Source organism: Vanessa tameamea, chromosome 27 (genome assembly GCF_037043105.1).
Source record: "Vanessa tameamea isolate UH-Manoa-2023 chromosome 27, ilVanTame1 primary haplotype, whole genome shotgun sequence".
In the NCBI taxonomy this organism is placed as follows: Eukaryota; Metazoa; Arthropoda; class Insecta; order Lepidoptera; family Nymphalidae; genus Vanessa; species Vanessa tameamea.
Genome location: NC_087335.1, coordinates 3,801,622 through 3,822,434, shown reverse-complemented (window position 1 = coordinate 3,822,434; position 20,813 = coordinate 3,801,622). Strand labels below are relative to the sequence as shown.

Below are 20,813 nucleotides of genomic sequence, written 5' to 3'. Positions count from 1 at the left end.
TGATGGTAGTATATACTTCAGGACTGATTAATATGAAACTATTAATTTTTATTTTTCATTGTAACTTTCCTCTACTTAGCTTTACAGCACATCAATTTCGATAACGCTCAACCGATCCGGTATAAACTCGGGTATGATAACGTCTGTCAGATTTTGCTACTATTGGACCTTTTTTACAAGATCTTGTTTCATCGCTCAATCAAAAATAAAGCGCTTGCAATACACGTAAAAACTTTCGGCGTCATTTCGACGCAAAAAATTAATCCCATGACATTTTTTTACATGACAAAATATACTTTATTCAAGTTGGCTTTTACAATCACTTTTGAATCGTCATTTTACAAAACTATGTCAGGTTTCTCCATAACCGCCGAGCACGAGATGAATTATAAAAACAAATTAACCAATTGAAAATTCACTGCTGCGATCATCGGTTAAGATGCACGCGCTCTAACCACTGGGCCATCTCGGCTCTAAAAATACATATTTTCACTTAAAATATAAGTATATCAAAGCATTTCAAACCACAATTTTGCGGTAACACTATTGCCTCACAAAAGCCTCATATGAGGAACTGCGGTATCGTAAAATATTCAGGTATTTGCTTGGGACCTTTCTTGTCATCTTTTGTATTGTGACGTATAATATTTTGTGGCTTAAGAAGGGATTTAGGTCGTTTTAATAGAAGTTCAGGTTATAAATAACTTGTGACTAACACGGGCTGATTTGATCGAAGACTTTTACCCTTTTAAAAATATAAACTCATTCATTCTTTTGTTAGTTAAAAAGACATTAAAAATTTTAATAACATAAGCGCCCTGTAAATGTACCACTAACTGTCCTTTTGAATGGAATAAAGATTCGGAGTTTATTCTAACACGATTTTAGATTTCGAGATACCCATTTTCACTTATAATTAAACCAACTGTTAAAATAGTGTATAAGACATTTTTTTTAATTCGTTGATAACGTTCATAGAATACGTACAAAATATTCTTTCATTGTAAAAATAAAAATGATTGTAAGCTTGCAATCGTTTGATAACGTTAACAATTTATATACTTTATTATTGAATATATATATATACATGAATGATTCTAAGTAAAAGTTCATCTAAAAAGTAGGTCGATCGCTCTCTGAGCTACTGAGAGCACATGAAGAGTTGCCATTATGTAGCCTATCTTAACAGCCTTTATTAGATTGATAGTGCATAGGTTATACACAATTTGTATTTTCATAATAACCTAGCAAATATATTTAAACTGATATTCAAATGTTTTTTTGCCATAAGCAATAATTTTTTTCATATAGTACGTAAAAAAGGGTAGTTCTCAGACGATTTGATATTACAATATAATATAGCTTCACGACGATTATGACGTCACACATATTGTAGAGACATTAATTTTTGTTTATCTATATTCCAATAGGCAAAGATTAAACACAGTTGAGTTTTTATGTTCACAAAATACGTAATTATTACACATAAATACGTGTGCCACAATAGAAGAAAAAAAACACAAATAATGGCTTAAAATACCTACGTTTCATCGCGTATCATACGTGATATTGGCAGAATATTTTAGGCTCAACGAGCGTAAATGAACGCCGGAAAAAAAAACATGTTTTAGTTTTAGTGTCTGTACAAATGTTTCAGAATAGAAGAAATTTATTACAAATCAACAACCATTTCAAATTAGCATTCGAAAATGGAACATCGATAATTCTAATTTTCAATACAATAACGTAACTCGTAATTTATTTATTTATAGATTTTCGAAACACCATCGGCATATTCCCAAATTATTAAGAAAATGTAGGAAATAAATTCATGTACGGTGTAATACACCACTACAGGCGTTTACATTATACATTTTTAATAACAAAAAAAAAAAAGCAAAGTCAGCAAACTTGAAGTTTAGTACTGTCATGCGTAACAGACCATTAACAGTCAATAATGGAACAATGACGGTGTGTTAATATGACTTATTTTATCGTATAACCGGTACCGTGGAGGAGATCGAGGGCATTTTCACATACCGGGGTTTTTTAGTCGAAGATAATAACTGTTCTTTTTATTTGTTCATAAATAAAAACAATTGCTGTCTGTACTGGTCGATTACCCTTTTTAACTTAATTTATCAAAGATATTAGATAGATTTTATTGAAAAAAAAAATACGGATTCGAATTATAAAAAAAGCTAAATCACTTTCAATTACTCGTGTTGAATTCGTCGGATAAAATTAATTTGGAAGATCGGTACGTTCAACACATATACATCGTAAATTGTTGTAACAATGAAACTCTGGTAACTTTAACAAGTGTAGGTAATTTACTGAGGTTCAAGTGGTTATCATGTTATAAATACGAGCGTTCGTTCGATCATAAATATATTCTGTTTTTAAATTTCATTTGACCAATAGCTACCAAAACACGGTTGCCAAAAAATATACTTAAATAGTTTTAATTGTATAAATAATTTAATAATATTATATAATAATTTCTTAAATAACTGTAGTAGTAAGATTTTTTTAAATACATACTTAATTTTAAATACTTAAGAGGCATTTTCCCTCTTTCTGTCACAAGGAATTCGATATTTGAAAAAAGAAGACAAAACTTTTAGTCAGCCCGAATTAAAACCCGTATCATAAAAATTATATTTCATTACTTATAACGGCAATGCTTTTTACGTCAGTATATGTTATTTCCGTACACATTTCACTCCTCATAACTTTTGCGTAGGAATTAGGGGCCGCAGAGTGCTTTGAGGCTTTGATATTAAAAAACTTTTCTTTATTAACGTTACTTGAAACATAACTTGATATTATTGCATTTTATACGTGAATATAAAAATTAATAATGAAAACTATTTTCTTTTTGGTATTTACTAATAGTCCGACTAAAGTGAAGCTATGACTTTGGGACTGTATGTGTGTTAATATGTTCATTAGTTCCCGTAAATTTCTTAAGCTACTGAATTGAATAAATGAGATTTGGTTAGCATCAATCTATATTATTATAAATGCGAAAATAACTCTGTCAATCTGTTGCTCTTTGCGCCAACCACTGAACCGATTTTGATGAAATTTGGTGGACATACCCAACGAAGGACAAAGGCTACTTTTTATACTCGATACCTAACGACCAATCATTAAAACGCAAGCGAAGCGGGCGATAACAAGTAACTTCTATGTTCCTTTTTCATAGCCATCTTTTTTAAATTATAAACTTTCTCAACGAAAAATCAATGAAGTATTATGCTCCAAAAATCAAACTCCTAAGTTAATTTCATAAGACTATACAAACACACACAGATGTTATATGTATGTATGTTAGGTTATGATTTTACTTTTTAATACGTGGTTTTTGTCATCCTTGTCGGAAATAACAATTCCGTTAATTCTATCTTTCACATTCAATGAAAAGAAAAACGTAGCAAGGCTCGGGAGGGGCAGAGAACAACCCTCCGAATATTCGTCGATAGGGGCTAAAAAACCCAAATAACCCAGTTCCCCTTGTAGGGGTAGGCTATATTATATTTACCCTTGTCAAGTAGAGATTCCATCTGCGTTAAACATAAAGGTATACCGTTTTCTATGGTATTGTTATTGTTTTTTTGACTGTTTTTCGAATTATTCGGTATAAATATTCAATTTTATATAAGAAACATAGTATACCTATATACATAATGTAATAACTTTTATAATAAAGCATGCCTTTTGATAAACACAGTTGTTGGGTACCATGCTCATCCACCAAACCAAACAAAACTTACCAAAATGCTTTAAACGTACATCCCAAGAGTACGGATCTTAAATTTCGTATCTATGTGTGCAAGTATGTGTACTCGTGTGCGTATGAATTATTTAAATATTTTGTTTTTTTTTTTTTTTATTTCTATACTATTAAATAATTTTATAATTGTCTTTGTTGGTGTGGTTAACTGTTAATATGTTTTTTTTTCAATTATCTACTTAGATTAACAGTATAATTAAGGTATGATTACATTATAATTATTTATATATATGTATATAATTCATATGTAATATGTACTTTAAATGACAGTAGACTTCTACTGTTATAAATGATAATAAAAAATGTACTAGGATGATCCTTTGTGTACAACCGTTGGTTAAAATAAAAAAGCACCATTTTTCTAAAAGAGTCTTTATTCTTGAAAAGTCAGGTCGAGTTCCTACATACGAAGTTTCGAGGACGGAAAATAAATTACAAAACGCTCAAACTTACGTTCAAGTCAATTAAAGTCTACCGTCTATACGACCTGCTTTCGATCTGTTGAAAGAATTTTATTGGTAATAACGGTTTTTTTTCTTTCATTACGTGAATATTAAAGAAATTCGAATATAGAATCTTCAAAATATGCTTATCTAAGTTTAAATTAGACGAGAGGTTTAAATTTTTATACTAAAACGGATAGGTAAGTTAGCTAACTGATGGTAAGTGGACCCCACCGCCCATATATGTAAATCGTGTTAATCAATATTACTCATTCCTTACATCATCAATATGACACGAAACTTGAGAACGAAGAGGATATGCTGATATGAGTAAAAATTATGAGGCTTACTCTCTGTTTTTTGTGTAATAGGTTGGCCAACGAGCTAATAGTTCTGATGGTAAGTGGTCACAACCGTTCATAGACATTGGCACTGTTACAATTATTAACCATTCTTCATGTCACCAATGCGCAACCAACATTGGAAACTAAAATGTTATGTACCTTGTGCTCGTAATTATACTGGCTCACTCACCTTTCAAACCGGAACACAACAGGTATTGCTGTTTGATGAGTGGGTAACTGCCCAGACTTGCACAAAGTCCTACCACCAGGTAAAATTAAAATTATTATATAATAAAAATATAATAATTGTGTGGGCTCGTATCTTACTCAAAATAAATTAAGACAAAGTCAACTCAACCCAACCAACACACAATTTACGGTTGGCTGATTCAAACTAATTAGTTTGAACACCGTGTAATACCGGCTGAAATCGGTTTATACAAGGTAACGGTAGGGTATACTGGTAAATGGGTCGCCTGTTGGTAAGAAGTCACCATCCATAAATATTGTCAGTGTTTGCATTAGTCAAAACGCCAACTAATATTAAGAGCTAAATTCCGGTCCAAAGTCTCTGTCACAAACATTTTAATTGTAACTCATCTAACTTAGTAGTTGTTTATTGTGCAGTGTGTGGTCTTGCATTGTCGTGAAGCAGCAGTGGCCTAGAGCGATTGAACAATCTCGGTTCTTTAGCAGCTAGTTCTTCTTTCATGGTGCGCAGTTGCTGACAATAGATATCTGCCGTAATCGTTTGGCCAGATTTTAGAAAGCTGTAGTGAACGAACACCGGTGCTAGTCCACCAAACACTCACTTTTTCTGAGTCAATTTTCGTTTAGGGCAGAGTTTGGTCTCCAGGGTTCTGCCATTGCGACGAGCGCTTCCGATTATCGTATAGTATCAACTTTTCATTACAAGTAATGATTCGATTTAAAATCCCTTCATTATTGTGTCGGTTGAGATAAGTAGCACAGCAGTCGACGCGTGTTTGCAAGTTTGATTCACTCAATTCATGAGGTATCGTTCAAGTTTTTTACTTTCCCTATTTGCTTCAAGTGGATTAATACAGTTTTATCACTCCCCGAAGCCTGCAGCTGTCTCTGAAGTGCTTTGTGATGGATCTGCTTCCACAATAACCTATAATTCTTCATTTTCCACTTTGGTCTCCGGCCGTCCACGGGGTTGGTTCTAAAGGTCAAAATTTCCAGAACGAAAACGTTGAAACCAAAAACATACCGTGCTTTCTTTTGCGGCACTAGCGCCATACACATAATAAAACAGCTATACTTAATTGTGTTCCAGTTTTGGAGGGTGAGTGAGCCAGCGTTACTACAGGAACAAGGAATATAACTTTTTTTTTTTAAATAAAAATATAACAATTTAGTTACCAAAGTTGGTGGTGCATCGAAGATGTAAGGAATGGATTTCAGCCACTTGAAAATTCGGTGATGGCAAATCGAGGGATCGAACACAATATCCTGAGTTAAGATTGCCATACTTTTACAAGTCTTGGGCCTCGATGGTAACATTATAATGTAAATATATATTTTTTTCAATAATTTAATTACTCATATAAAGTTTTAAGCTTATCTCCAGACTCAAACCATTTTTTCGGTCAGCTGAGTTATAGCTGGTCTTTTCGTGAAAAGTATGCAGTGTATATTTTAAGAGAGCTTTAACGGAAAAGTTTTCTTACGATATGCGCTTTATTATTCCTCCAACTTAACTTAAAGCAAAGGCAGTGAAAATTCCATTCTTCAATTCCAAAGTTAGAAGTAATGGCTAAAATTTCCTTATTAAAGAATTGGAAATGGAATCTTATTGATATTTAATTTAATCGCCATTTTAATTTGGAATTTGTGTTTTATTTTTAATAGAAAATTTTGATATGTACTGCTTAGAGCGTGCGTGATAATTTAACTGAACCAAAACTCTGTTTTTTATTATATTAGATTAGATTAAAACACTTAACAAAATCTGACTCAAAAATGTGCAGATAGGCGGCATTTTTAAGGATTTTATTGTAGAGTATTCGAGACTAAGAAGAAAAAGGGCTACACGTACTACGTACATAGAAACGCAAAATAATATTGATATAAAAAAATAAATTATATAATATATTTTTATTGTGTCCTACTTTAGTACCGCTTTCCATGCAGTTAGATAAAAGATTACTGTTAGAATTCTAAAAGCCGGAAAAGGCCAATGGAGATCGAAATTGAAAACTGTTTTGAAAAATCTCAACTTGACTTTAAAAAACAGTTTTAACGACAGCTGTCGATAGTGAGAGAAAAAAACCCAAGCTGTACATCGAGGGCTCTATCTACGGACAAAATATTTCGTATTCCGATCAGTGAAACGTATGCCCAAAATATTTATTTTTGAGCTCAGATCAAGTTCGATTTAAAACTTCAATAATAAGAGGATGTTTCGTACACACGATAATAATATCAGTAACACAGGATTTACGAGAATTGGAGCACACACATACACGAAACAGAATATCGTAACAACACGTCTCACGAATTAAATTATAAACCATTTATTTGAAGGTATTTTAGTTCAAGGTCAGGCCAAATTTTACCTCTAACTAATTATATTCGAGTTGATTAAATCAACATAATCTAATTTATTTTGGTATATATATACTAACTACCAAAATATCTGCGAATTCGGTAATATAATAAAATAATAAAAAAAATAAAACACACTATATTCGCGGATTGTTTTTTGCTGCAGTGGCGTTTATAATATAATATATAAATATATAATAAATAATATATAATCTTTTTGATGAGGAAATATTCATCTTTTTGTACATCACCTTTGTCTTTAGACTATGGAACAGCATGAAGTATAAACCGATCCTTTTATGGTCAACATCTTCTACCTCCTCTAATTAAACTATGTAAACTAGTTTTGAAATAAAAAATATGGTTGATGATGGTTTCCCCTCACACCACAGATCAGGAAATTCTTAAAAGCATGCATTGTGCATACACAAAGAAAACGTAAAATGGAGTGACGTCCAAGTGGATAACTAATAAGTTAGACTGCAGCTACCTCCTAGCGTTTTATAAAAACTATTGCATCAAATCTCATTGAAGAATTGGCTCGAGTTCACGTAGAATCTGCATTGCGTTTCGTGTGAGTAATGCTATTGCCATCCTTGCCAACATTCCGCGTAGATTTGCAGTTACACATTCAACAAATGCCAAACATTTTACGAAAAAATCTTGCACATATAAGGTAAGTTTAATACAAATGTTTGTGCAAATTTAGTGGTAGTACTTTAAGTTTCGAAACAAGGTGGGCTATTTTTGATTTGACTCTCACCATTTCTTAAAATAGTCACGGCGTATTGTCAGGGCACAAGGTGATATATACTTATTACAGTGTCAGCGTTTATGGGCAAAGGTTTGAACCCACAATCTTAGGTTTCACCCTTTTATTTTCACGCAGTAGAAACCTTCAGAAAGTTACACTATGAGAGGAACTACGTTGTGTGAAATTCGTACCCCTATAACCACTGCGATGGGCGACTTTGACACGGAGCGAACCTTCCTTCCGTGCTCTGTTCTGCTCGTAGCTCATCCCTTCAAGGGGCGGAGATGGTCTCATTCCCATGCACCTCCTCGTCGTTAGTGCATACGGCACCACAAGGTCATCCCACTTGCCGTTCTCCTCGAGCCGTCCGAAACAGGACGCGCAAGATCTGTTAAAACCCCTGGGCTATCTCGAATCTATATCGTCCGTGGAAAGGTAAAAAACGTGATACTTTTGGGAAATGAGGTTTAAAGTTTGAATTCATACTGACGATATAATTCTATAATTATGACGACCTTCGTGGTCGAGTAGTGTGTACACCGGTTTTCATGGGTACACCACTCCGAGGTCCCGGGTTCGATTCCCGGCCGAGTCGATGTAGAAAAAGTTCATTAGTTTTCTATGTTGTCTTGGGTCTGGGTGTTTGTGGTACCGTCGTTACTTCTGATTTTCCATAGCACAAGTGCTTTAGCTACTTACATTGGGATCAGAGTGATATATGTGATGTTGTCCAATATTTATTATATTTATTTATTAATTATTAAAGCTAGAGAGTTGGCTGGCTGAATACTTCTTTGGAACTTTCAGTCCGATCCGAATAATTATTTGTGTTTGACTATTTAATACGAAAGTTTATTAGCGATATAACTTTACGTTACGACCGTAAGAAGCGAAACAATAACTATTAACGTTAAGCAATTTCACAAACCGTTTTAAAAACCTTTATAACGCGATTATACCAGCGTTTAATTCCCATAAAAAAAAGTTAAAACTGCAAAAGGACATCCTTACAAATTAAAGAGTGACATATACAATTACTGACATAAAGAATTTAAATGACTTCATTATTTGCCTTCTTATTAATATGTAGAAATGTTAAAAATTCAAATATACTACATTCAATTTGGAGCCATACCGCAACTATATAGGTTTTATTTAAATTAAAGAGAGTTTAACTTAGTATTGTATTATAACTTAGATATGAACGAAATTCCATAAATATAAATTTGTTCTAGCATTCAAAAGTTATGATAGAACAAAGAATATGACATACATACAAACATACATAAACCCTGAAACCATAAAATTCCATTTTAGGCAATCGTGTACCTATTTAATATAACCTTTTTTTTAAGAACTAAAATTTAGAACGTGTTCTTTTTTTGAAAAGACAAAAAAAAAAACTTCGAAAGAAATAGTCACCATTGTGTGGCTATGATTTGAAAACTAGAATATTCCCGGCTTTATCTTTCAACTACGAACTTTTTGACCGACTTCCCTGTCCCAACTTCTGGTAATCTTTCAGGCGTTTCATTGTCATCGGAAATGGGGGTGTCGTTATGAAATTTTATATTAAATATGTTTTAAGTATATTCGTTAGAAGCTTTTGGCAATTTGTTAACAATCCTACTAACCATCCTGCTATGTTATCCAATCATAATAATTAAATAAAACATATCGTCGTACCGTACGTTTAAGATATTTTTAATTCGGTTAATTTACTTTTACCTCAAACCGAAGTTACAAACTGCGCTTAAGCCTCATTCAAATATTATACATAACGTAATAGTACGTCAGAACAACGTTAATAACTAACATACATTTTTGATGGATTTGTGGCCTACTATAATATACAAGTATTATATTTATTTTTACATATTTATCTATTTATCATTCATCTATTCTTATTTACTGTATATGTACTCGATATAATATTTAACATATATTTATTAGCCACCGCACCCGTGCATTGGAGACGCGCGTGTCACCGCCTCGACTTTTGTTTTCTATGCACCGCGTCAGGAGTTCGAGAACAATGCGCGCGCGCCGCTACGCCGCGCCTCGCACCAGTCGGTACTCGAGTTCTCGCCGCGAAACCCGTGTCGCCTGCTATCGCCCCGGTCATGCTAGCTTATCCACCGCGCATTCGCATTTTTGCTACAAGTATTTTTATTTTATTGTGCTCACTTTACTTTCTGCTTTCGTATCTTCTACCTGTTATACTTCTATGGACTATTTGGCTGTGTTAACTATCCTTGTGTGCATTCGTGTTGAACTGTATTGTGTATAATACATTGTTCGTGCAATTAATAATTAAAAGTGATATACTTTAGGAATCACTTGCTTAATTTACCGCCTATATACATCTACACAAACATACTCACCGCCTAACATCCATAGATTAATAAACCAAATGAGTTGAGGTCTCAGCTTTCCCTTGACGTAGGACTTTACGCAAGCCCGTCTGGGTGCCATCCAGACATTGTTATTACATGAGCAGTTTCTTGTTCCCAAAGTCGGTTGCTCATCGACGACGTAAGGAATTGTTCATTATACTTTTCGAGCCAATTTCTATGGACATTGATGACGACTCTACTTATTCATAGATAAAAAGGAACCATCCGATAAATAAAAAAGGAGCCATCCCATTCCGCTTATGCTACACAACTAATCGTTTTAACTTAGATATTTAAAAAAAAGTATATATTCAAGTTTGATAAGAATATATAGATGTATTTTAATGAGTGCAAATATTCATTGCCACATATGTATTGTAGTTAACCGTTTGGTGCTTATCAAATTACAGACAGAAGAGGCAACAATAGCTCACTCGGCTGGAAGGACACGCTAATATCTCAAAGTGAAATGTTCCTTTGGGTGACCACTAATTCAAGTGAAGTGAATTTCCACTGAGAAACAATTCAATATGAGACGAAGTATCGTTTTAAATACACGATTTTACTTTTGTAATTGCTTTTGATTAGGTTGGTTTTTTTTTAAATATTAAGATTTTCGACTAGGAAAAAAGGTTTTATTATAAAACTATTGAGGCAGTCTTAGTTGTCCTAGTTTCATATCTGATCTACAACTCTCAGTTAATGATTTAATCCTATTTAACGGATAATCAGTATTAAGTAATTTACGCTCAAAATTTATATGTAAAATACTTAAAAAAAAATAAAGTATATGACTATGACTATTTTATTAAGATCTTCTTGGTAAATTTACTTAACGTACGTATAGTAATATTTCTGGAACGAAATTCATTTACGCCACTTACAGTAGAGTGATCTGGGAGAATTCCTCACGTGAGGAAAAAGCGGTATTCACTCTCCAGGCGACTTTGCCCTCTCTTTGTCTTTCTCTCTGCGTATTGCATACGATTTTAAATAATAATGCTTAATTTTATTTCTTATCATATCTGTTGATTATAACCTTTAATATGGGATTCGAAGTATATTTAAATTGAGATATTCTATTGCACAACGTAGCACTTTATTTTTCACAATCAGGATCGACCAGGGACACAGATACAGATAATAGAAAATACAGATAACATAAAGTTACATTCTTGTAAGTGCTGCCCTCTGACAGATCAACCGAATCTTATTTTAATATGTTAAATAACATTATATATGAAATGGCAGAAGGGCCTTCACCAGAACTCATTTTATTTAGATCGGGTAGATGGGCGTGGTAAAATAAACGATCCAGTCCAAGATGTTAATTACAATTTAATAATCACTGTAGTCACAGGAATAGTTCGAATACACAGCACTTTCATACAAAAATCAACTAAGATAGTTTGAACAAAACGGCAATATGGCGGCAATCACAGCGATTCGTCATAAGTGTGGTAAACGGGCGCCCTCTCGTTCGATCGTGTCGTTCAAAAATGGCTGCTCGCCTCACCATTCACTATGACGCTTCGCTAGGTTGACAGCTTGTCAACCTGATATAGGCCGGAAACGCCGTCACGGCCAGACTGACATTCGACCGTCCACGGGCGTTTAACCTGAAACAAATTAAGTTAACTGCGTAATCTGCTCGTTCATCCTGACTTAATGCTATTTATCAACTACTCAGCACCACAGATAAACCAATCATCTAGAAATATGAACCTAAATTTTAATGTTCTATCTAAAATTTGTCTCTGACACCACACTTCACATATTTAAACATCCTGACAGGTCTATCCCATCCAAGATATGACCAGACAAGCCAATCCTTGGCAGGATATGACTCGGACGACACCTTTCGTCTTTACGAATAGCCAGACAAGCCAATCCTTGGCAGAATTTGGCCCGGACGACACGTTTCGTCTCACTTATAACTAGCAATCATACAGGACAAGTCAGCCCTCGTAATGGACCCGACTCGGACGACAATTTTCGTCAGATGATGCTAGGTTCATCACATGACAAGCTGACCCTCTGCATGGGTGAGGCTCGGACGACAAATTTCGTCTACTCTCTGGGACTAAGAAGTGCATCATCTAATCAAACAAATTTCTAAACATTCAAAATATTCACGACATACATTACACATTCAATACCTGGCAGTAAGTATAGTAAGTAGACAAATACCTACCTATGATGGTGAATTGTCTTGTTTCAATGTATTTCAACTTCGTGAATAACGTCCCACGTTTCGGGGTCTGAATGAGCACTCATTGTGTCTGAGTTGGCTGACATAGTACGTGAGTCCGCGGAAGCGGTATCAGAGCATACGGTCAAGGTGTCTAGACGGTCTAATGACTCGTTCTCATTGTTAAAGCCCAATATATTTTCTTCAGTATCCGACGCCGTCTCGGCCTCATCCTCATTCAAAAGACTAGTCGCGATTTCTAGTAATCCGATATGTCCCTGGGGCACTGTGCGCAAATTCTCGTGAGAGTATTTAAGAACACGATTGGAACTACCTGCTATGCTTTTAAGTTCGTAACGATCATTATTTAAAACTTCTGTAATTACGAAAGGACCCCTGAATTTCCTATCCAATTTAGTTTTATTGCGTTCGTTGTTTTTAATGAACACGTGATCACCTTTAGAAAATGGTTTAATTTTTGCGCGACCGAGGTTAAATCTAACAGTTTCAGATTCAGCAGCTTTCTGAATATTTATCGAAGCATCCTCCCTAATCGAATCGACATCCGAGCGAACCGCATTATTGTTATCGATACAGTTTATTTTGGCCATACCTAAAGAATCGGAATTAATCCCGAACATAAGCTCTGATGGTGAATATTTAGTAACAGCGGACTTGGTACTATTTAGGGCAAGTTGAATATTTCCTAGTTCGTCACGCCACGTTTTGTTAGGGTCGTTTTCTACTATAGTTAAAATGCTCTTGAGAGTACGCATTACTCGCTCAACTTGACCATTTGCTCTACTGGAACCCGTCGCTATAAAGTGAAGTTCTATTTTATGCTCATCGCAGAATGACTTAAAGTCAGAACTGATGTAGCAACGACCTTGGTCTGCAATAATTCTTTTTGGTGCTCCAAAAAGATTAACTGCTTTTTGCAGTGCATTAATCGCACTCTTCGCATCAAGAGACAAGGTATGTTCTAGTAAAACGAACTTTGTGAAAGCGTCTATGATTACTGAGCAATACTCCTTCCGATCACTCTTTCCGCTCAGCTTTCCCGTGAAGTCAATATGAATCGTATGCCAAGGTACAGGTACCTTTGGAATCGGGTGAAGCTGAACGGCTTGAGGTCCGGATGGGCCCTTGGATGCCTTACAAATGATGCACGAGTCTATGTATTTTCGGACACATTTAGACATGTCCGGGAACCAATATTTCTCATAAAGCTTGTCAAGCGTTTTGTCTTTACCTAGATGTTGTAATTCAGTATGAACATGATTTATAAGGGTCCAGATAAGAGATCGTGGAACTACTGGCAGCCAGGACACTACTTTATTCCGAACAATTTTCCGGTAGAGGATGCCTTCTCTAACATCGTAAGTTTGAGCTACAGTCTCAGGAAAACCATTGTTATGGTATTTCGAAATAAGGTCTTGGATTTCGGCATCTCGTTTCTGTTCAACAGATAGCCAGCCGTGGTGGAGTTCGATAAAATGAACAGATTGAATTTGAGATTTTACGGGTTCTGTGGTATTGTCTGAATCTGGATTCGGTAAAGGGTTTCGAGACAGAAAGTCAGCGTGTTCCATCCCACTGCCTTCACGATACACGATATCGAAATCGTAGGCTTGCAAATATGCCCACCATCGATATACGCGAGGAGTTAAGTCCTTCTTTGACTTTGACGCTTTTAATGAATTGCAGTCGGTAACAACCACAAAATTCCTGCCATACAGGTAATGTCGGAAGTGCTCTATTGCTCTTACTACTGCTAAAGTTTCTAGCTCGTAAGAGTGATAGCGCGACTCCGCATCCGACGTCCGACGGCTAAAATATTCTACTACGTGGGGAAGGTTGTTTTTCTTTTGCAAGAGGATCGCTCCATACCCATCGGAGCTAGCGTCAGTATGCAGCTCTACAGGGAGGTCTGGGTCAAATATGGTAAGTACGGGTTCGGATGTAAGAATGTCTATTAACTGTTTACGTATCCTTTCATGTTCTGGAGTCCAGCTAATACGTCCTTTGAGTTTCGTAAGTGGGTAGAGGGGACCAACTATATGGGTAAAATTGGGGATGAATTTTCGGAAATAAGATGCCAATCCAAGGAATTGTCGAACATTTGTAGCTGACTTGGGCTCTGGGGCATCTATCAACGCTTGGATTTTTCGTGAGTTGGGCCTAACTTCACCAGACTGAATAGAATATCCTAAGTAGTCTATCTTTTGTTTCATAAACTTACACTTCTTTAGGTTAATTGAAAATCCAGATTCTGATAGTGCAGCCAATAGTTCATCAAGGCGCTGCAAACCTTCAGAAATGTCCACTGAATAGGCCAACACGTCATCCATATATATCAAAGGTTTTTCTTTAAGATGGCTGAATGCTTTTGTGATACATCTCTGAAACACCGAAGGCGCGTTACGCAACCCAAATGGCATGGCGAGGTATTCGTACTGGCCCTCATTTGTGACAAAGGCTGTTTTCTGAATTGAGTTGGGATGGACAGGGATCTGGTGAAAGCCAGCAGCCATGTCTAAAGAAGAAAAGAAGTTGGCCCCACCAAGCTGGTCGATTTGTTCGTCAATGCGGGGCAAAGGGTAACGTTCCGGTACAGTATTAGAGTTTAACTCCCTATAATCTACACAAAGCCTATACGAATTGTCCTTCTTTGTAACGAGGATAATCGGGCTTGCAAAAGGAGAGGAACTCTCTTGGATAACTCCAGCATCTAACAATTTTTGGACTTGTTCCTTAATTATTTGTTTCTCTATAGGTGCGCGTTTGTTAGGACGTCTATACACTACTTTTTGAGGGTCTACCAAAATTATCTCAAATACTCCTGTCTTAACTCGTTTAGTCGGTGTACCTTCGATAAAACTATCAGAATATTTTCTTAAAATTGAAATCAACATATCCTTATCACACCCTTGTAAATCTGTATCAATTTGATATAAATCTAAAGGATCCGATTTATTACAAAAATTTGATTGTTCTTTGGCATATATAACAAGATTATCATTGTCAATTTTAACACATAACCCTAAATCAAAAATATCTCTGCCAATTATAATAGGATCTGATATGTTGCAATCCGGTACTACGTGAAAGAGTAAACTAATAAGGCGATCACCGATTTCAACCTTACTTAGAATTTGTGTAGTACATAGCAGATCATTGCCACCGATACCACTAAGATAAACAACGTCTTTACGCGCAGTACCCAAAAGTTTATCGCAATAACTTTCTTTTAAAAGCGAACAAGATGATCCACTATCAAATAAAAAAGGGACAGACTCACCGGAAGATGTTTTCAAAGTCCCCCTGGACGGACGGTGCTCACAATGTTGGACCTCCATGACCGCAGCCTTGCTTCCATTCTTCTTGTCAGGACAGTTAGTTGTCACGTGTCCTTTTTTTCCACAAGTGTAGCAAGACACGGAAGTTGTGTTCTTCAATGTTCGTGACGAGCTCGGTACCTCTTGAGATGCAGATCCGAAGTTGTCACGACGTTTTCGACAGTCTGCAAAGCGATGTCCTCTTATTCCACAGAAGCTGCATCTGCCTGAGAATCTTTCAACTGACCGGAAACGCTTGATCTCAGGCTCACTGGTATCTCCACCACCATCCGATTGGCGTTTCAAGGACACACCTCCGAGTACTCGAAATAGTTGAGTGCGAGTCATAATATTGTGAGCATTTAATTCGCGACGTATTAGTCCATCCTTTTTACACAGTACTGATATCACAAATCCAGTAACTACTTCTTCAGGCATCGTGCACTTCGGAATCCGTTCAATCAAGCTCCACAGACGTAGTGCAGATTCGGAAGCTGTTTCTTTGGCAGCGATTTGAAATCGTAATATGTCGTCGAAGTAATCCTGCGGCAACTTTGGTTTTGAAAATTTCGCCATTAGACATTGCTTGACCACAGTCCAGGTCATTTCATTTATATTCACTTTAGTAATGCAGGCTGCAGCTCGTCCTTTCAAGGCGCTGGTAAGGGCCATGAGCAAGTCTATTCCGTTTAAATTTTTCTTAAGAACGATAGCTTCGGTTATATTGCACCAAGCCTCAACGTCAGATTCTTCGTCGTCTGGGTTAAAAGGTAGCAATTGCGTAGAATGAGTAGTGTTGGCAGTTGGTGTTTGCTGACTTGCGAGAACCCGAGATAACAACGCCTCCATACTGCTTAATAACTTTTCGGCATCCGATTTTGTCCGTTGACCCTCAACTTGGGCACCATCGAATCCCACTTCTGATGAAATGGCAGAAGGGCCTTCACCAGAACTCATTTTATTTAGATCGGGTAGATGGGCGTGGTAAAATAAACGATCCAGTCCAAGATGTTAATTACAATTTAATAATCACTGTAGTCACAGGAATAGTTCGAATACACAGCACTTTCATACAAAAATCAACTAAGATAGTTTGAACAAAACGGCAATATGGCGGCAATCACAGCGATTCGTCATAAGTGTGGTAAACGGGCGCCCTCTCGTTCGATCGTGTCGTTCAAAAATGGCTGCTCGCCTCACCATTCACTATGACGCTTCGCTAGGTTGACAGCTTGTCAACCTGATATAGGCCGGAAACGCCGTCATATATTTAACAATATCAATATTCTCAAAAGTTGTCAATTTATTTTGTTGACATCAATGAAAGACACGTTTAATACATAATAAATACCGAAGACAACTTCGTTCTAAACGGGTATCCCACGACAACACTCTTTTTAATATATTTTTAATGGTCGTAAAATAAGTAAATCTTTTTTTTTTTTTGGAACGTATTCGACGAACGACTAAAGACATACTTTTACGCGGCTTACAGTAGACTGAACTGACAGAAATGGTCACGTCAGTGTATAAGCTTTATGCTTAAGCCTCCGGGCTATCTTTCCTCCTCTTTTTTTTATAGGTTTTCATATAATATTTTTATTGTCATTTAGATATTCTCAAAGATCGTTAATTTTATTCATTGTGTCTTTTATTTAATAATATAATTTATTATGCTAGACTTGTGTGCGTGAGGTTACTATATAATTAGTGAGTTTATGATTGATAGCACGTGACCTTGGGAATGAAACGATCGCCTCCTGGCTATTTCTATTGACCAGCTGAGTTACTTTCTCCGAACCGTTGGTAGTGTTTAATTTGACTATCAATAAGTAAGTGTAATGCTTCTATATTGAATAAAGGAGTTTAAGTTGAGTTTGAGTTCGAATACACAGTACGTGTAGCGAAAGAAACTTCGTTCGAACTGGCTGTCCTAAGACACCGCCCGTTTTTATCTATTATAAATAGAATGTAACATTATCTGAGTTCAATAATAAAATAAAATAGATATTAATATTATTGCCCGGAACTTTCTGTTTCATCAAATATGAAACAATAATATTAAACTATACTTTCAATATTTATTGTTCAGAAGCATTATGTTTTATCGATACATTTAATCGTGTTTTGTTTTTGCTTCTAAAGCAATAAATATCATTTATATATCTAATAAATGTTGATAGGAATCACTAGTGGTAGCTTTAGGTTCAAAATTGTAACATGACGATTCATAAGTGGTTTTATGAATATACTTGAATAAAGAATATTTTGATTTTGATTTTGTGTATAATTTGTTTTAAACTTATACATATGAATACAATAACTTAATGTTTACTTGGTGGTGGGGCTTTGTGCAAGACCACTCATATTCTATCGACAAGTAGTATTTTTTTTTTTTTATGCATTTATACATTGGTGCTGTTCGAAATATGAAGCATCCTTTACTTCGCCAATACGCTACCAACCTTGGGAACGAAGATGTTATGTCCCTTGTGTCTGTAGTTAAACTGGCTCACTCACCCTTCAAACCGGTACACAACAATACCAAGTATTGCTGTTCGGTTTCAGACAGACAGACGGGTTTGCACAAAGCCATACCACCAAGTAAAAGCCAACCAAAGCCGGATACCAAGTAGTATTGTTGTGGTCTGTTTTAAAGGATAAGTGAGGCACTGTCAAATAGTATAAGAGACGTACCATCTCAATTTTCAAGATTTGTGGTGGATTGGTTTTGGAAGAAATTATTAAAACTTCATACGGTGCCTATAGATAGTGGTATTCTTGCCATTTCGTGTGGTCATGATTTGTTATAACTATTTTTAATGTTTATGTATACATACATAAGGCATTTATGTAAATAATTACTATGTGAATATACACGTCACATTTATAAGGAATGAAACAATTAAACATCGTACAAAACTATCTCTAACTAGTAAACATTTAGTATATTGTTCAGAAATACTAAACGGCACTTTACAAACAATATAATAAATCTGGCCGCTTAAAGTGTATACAAAGCCTTAATTATCTTATCTCGGCTTTCCAGTTATTGTATGTGAAATCGGGCTTATGTTAGGATTTTGCAACAAATAATGTTTACGTGTACTTTAATAATTTAGTAAATCTAACGGTGTCTTAATTTCAAGAACAAAGCGCTGCATTTCGTACTTGGATTATGTGGTTTTATGTTTTGGCACCAATGTGATTTATTACTGTGGATATGATTAATTGACGATAATTTTGATGTCATCCGAACCGCTTTCTGACACGGCAGTCAATTTCAACGAAGACCAATAATATTATATTACACTAGTGTGTGCAGACACAGTAGCACTTTGTTTTCCGATGCTCTCATAATCCGATGAGACAGCAAAATTTAGGGCCCAGAACCAAGGCTGCTACGTACTGCCCAGGGCACGGGAGCATACACGCCTCCAAATTCCAGACCGCGAGCTGCTGCTGTCAATTTTTCGACAAAAGATCCCAGTAACTTTTCATACCCATTGGTTTGAACCTATGACCTCGGGATACAGCTTACACATTGGATCTTAGCATAGCCCTTTGTATCCTCTAATAAAATATGCCGATGACCTCCAAATAATAAATTTGCGTTTTTAATTCATCCCGTGCTCGGCGGTGAAGGAAAACATTGTGAGGAAGCCTGCATGTGTCTAATTTCATAGAAATTCTGCCACATGTGTATCCAACCCGCATTCGAGCAGTGTGGAATATGCGCCAAGCCTTCTCCTCAATGGTGAGCCTTAACCCAGCAGTGGGACTGTTATATGTTATGGATAAGTCGTTTTTCCACAATTTTTTATCATATATATTAATCCGTTACAAGTGATACGCTTTATTGTTCAATGTTTTCTCTTTAAACACGTGATGAAATTTACTAATTGGAAAAATCCATCAAATAACCCTTGAAAATTCTAGAGAGAAACCGAAAATGTTTCAATCCATTTAAGAAATTTATTAGATTGTTAACAATCCATAAATGCCCATTTAAATGGTTCTATTCAATTAATCCGAAAACGTTTTTGTTCGTCAAGTATTTAAATAACACCCGAGTCCTAAATTTAATTTACATTTCTCGAAGTAGCCCATACCTTAATACCCTAAGACACGCTAAGGCGAATCGATCGGTAAATTACTCGCCCAGGCTATAAAGCCTTCTTTCAAGGTCTGAAGTATTAATACTACTTGATTGGTCCTTTACGAACGACTGGTAGCTCAGTTGCGCAAAAGAGATCGTGTAAGATTTTTAAAAAGAGTTTTATTGTAGTATATATATTTCAGTAAGAAGCAATTTCGTCGTTTCGCTTTTGACGAGCGTTCCGTACGGCAAAATTTTCGATTTTATATGAAAGAGATTTATGCAAAGTTAGCATTCTGGGCAAAGACATTCTTTCTGTTTTCTATTTTAGCTTTGCAGATTCATAAAACAAAAGTGTTGAGAAAGAACAACTACTGAGTTTCTTGCCGGTTCTTTTCGATAGAATCTGCATTCCGAACCGGTGGTAGCTTCACTTTATAAAGTTTGTTAAATGACGATTCAAAAGTGCTTGTAAAAGCCTACTTGAATAAAGTATATTTCGATTTTACCTCTTAAGAAGTTTTACAGCTAACAACGCATTGAGAAATAAGAAAAAAAAGTAGACCACTATGTCAGTATTTCATCAGAAAGCTGGAGGCTTTCGTTAAATAAACTATAAACACAAATTAAGCACGTTTAAGCTCAACAGTGCCTACTTGGATTTCTACCCATGTTCTCTAAGGTTCACGTGTTATATACAATATAACTATCAACATATATAAAAAGGTCATGAAAGTAGCTATTAAGCCTCCAACACACGCTTGAACCAGTGACATTTATGAAAATATATCGTACAGACGTGTTAATTAGTATCCTAACCACGTAAATGGCGATATATACATTAGCAATATAATAATTTTCGAGCAATAAATAATATT

The 20,813-nt window shown here is 35.6% G+C and overlaps 2 protein-coding genes across 2 annotated transcripts in view; both read right to left on the bottom strand.

Annotated features, from left to right (window-relative positions):
- Positions 1-20,813, bottom strand: part of LOC113392055 (sperm surface protein Sp17) — a 186,189-nt gene that overhangs the window by 12,081 nt on the left and 153,295 nt on the right. The gene's annotated exons all lie outside the window — the stretch shown is intronic.
- LOC135194188 (uncharacterized) lies at positions 11,787-16,996 on the bottom strand. The gene is made up of 2 exons (XM_064219275.1): positions 15,800-16,996; positions 11,787-11,926 (listed from the first exon to the last, which is right to left on the bottom strand). Exons 1-2 carry the CDS (start codon positions 16,791-16,793, stop codon positions 11,922-11,924), a joined length of 999 nt encoding a protein of 332 aa, XP_064075345.1. The 5' UTR covers positions 16,794-16,996; the 3' UTR covers positions 11,787-11,921.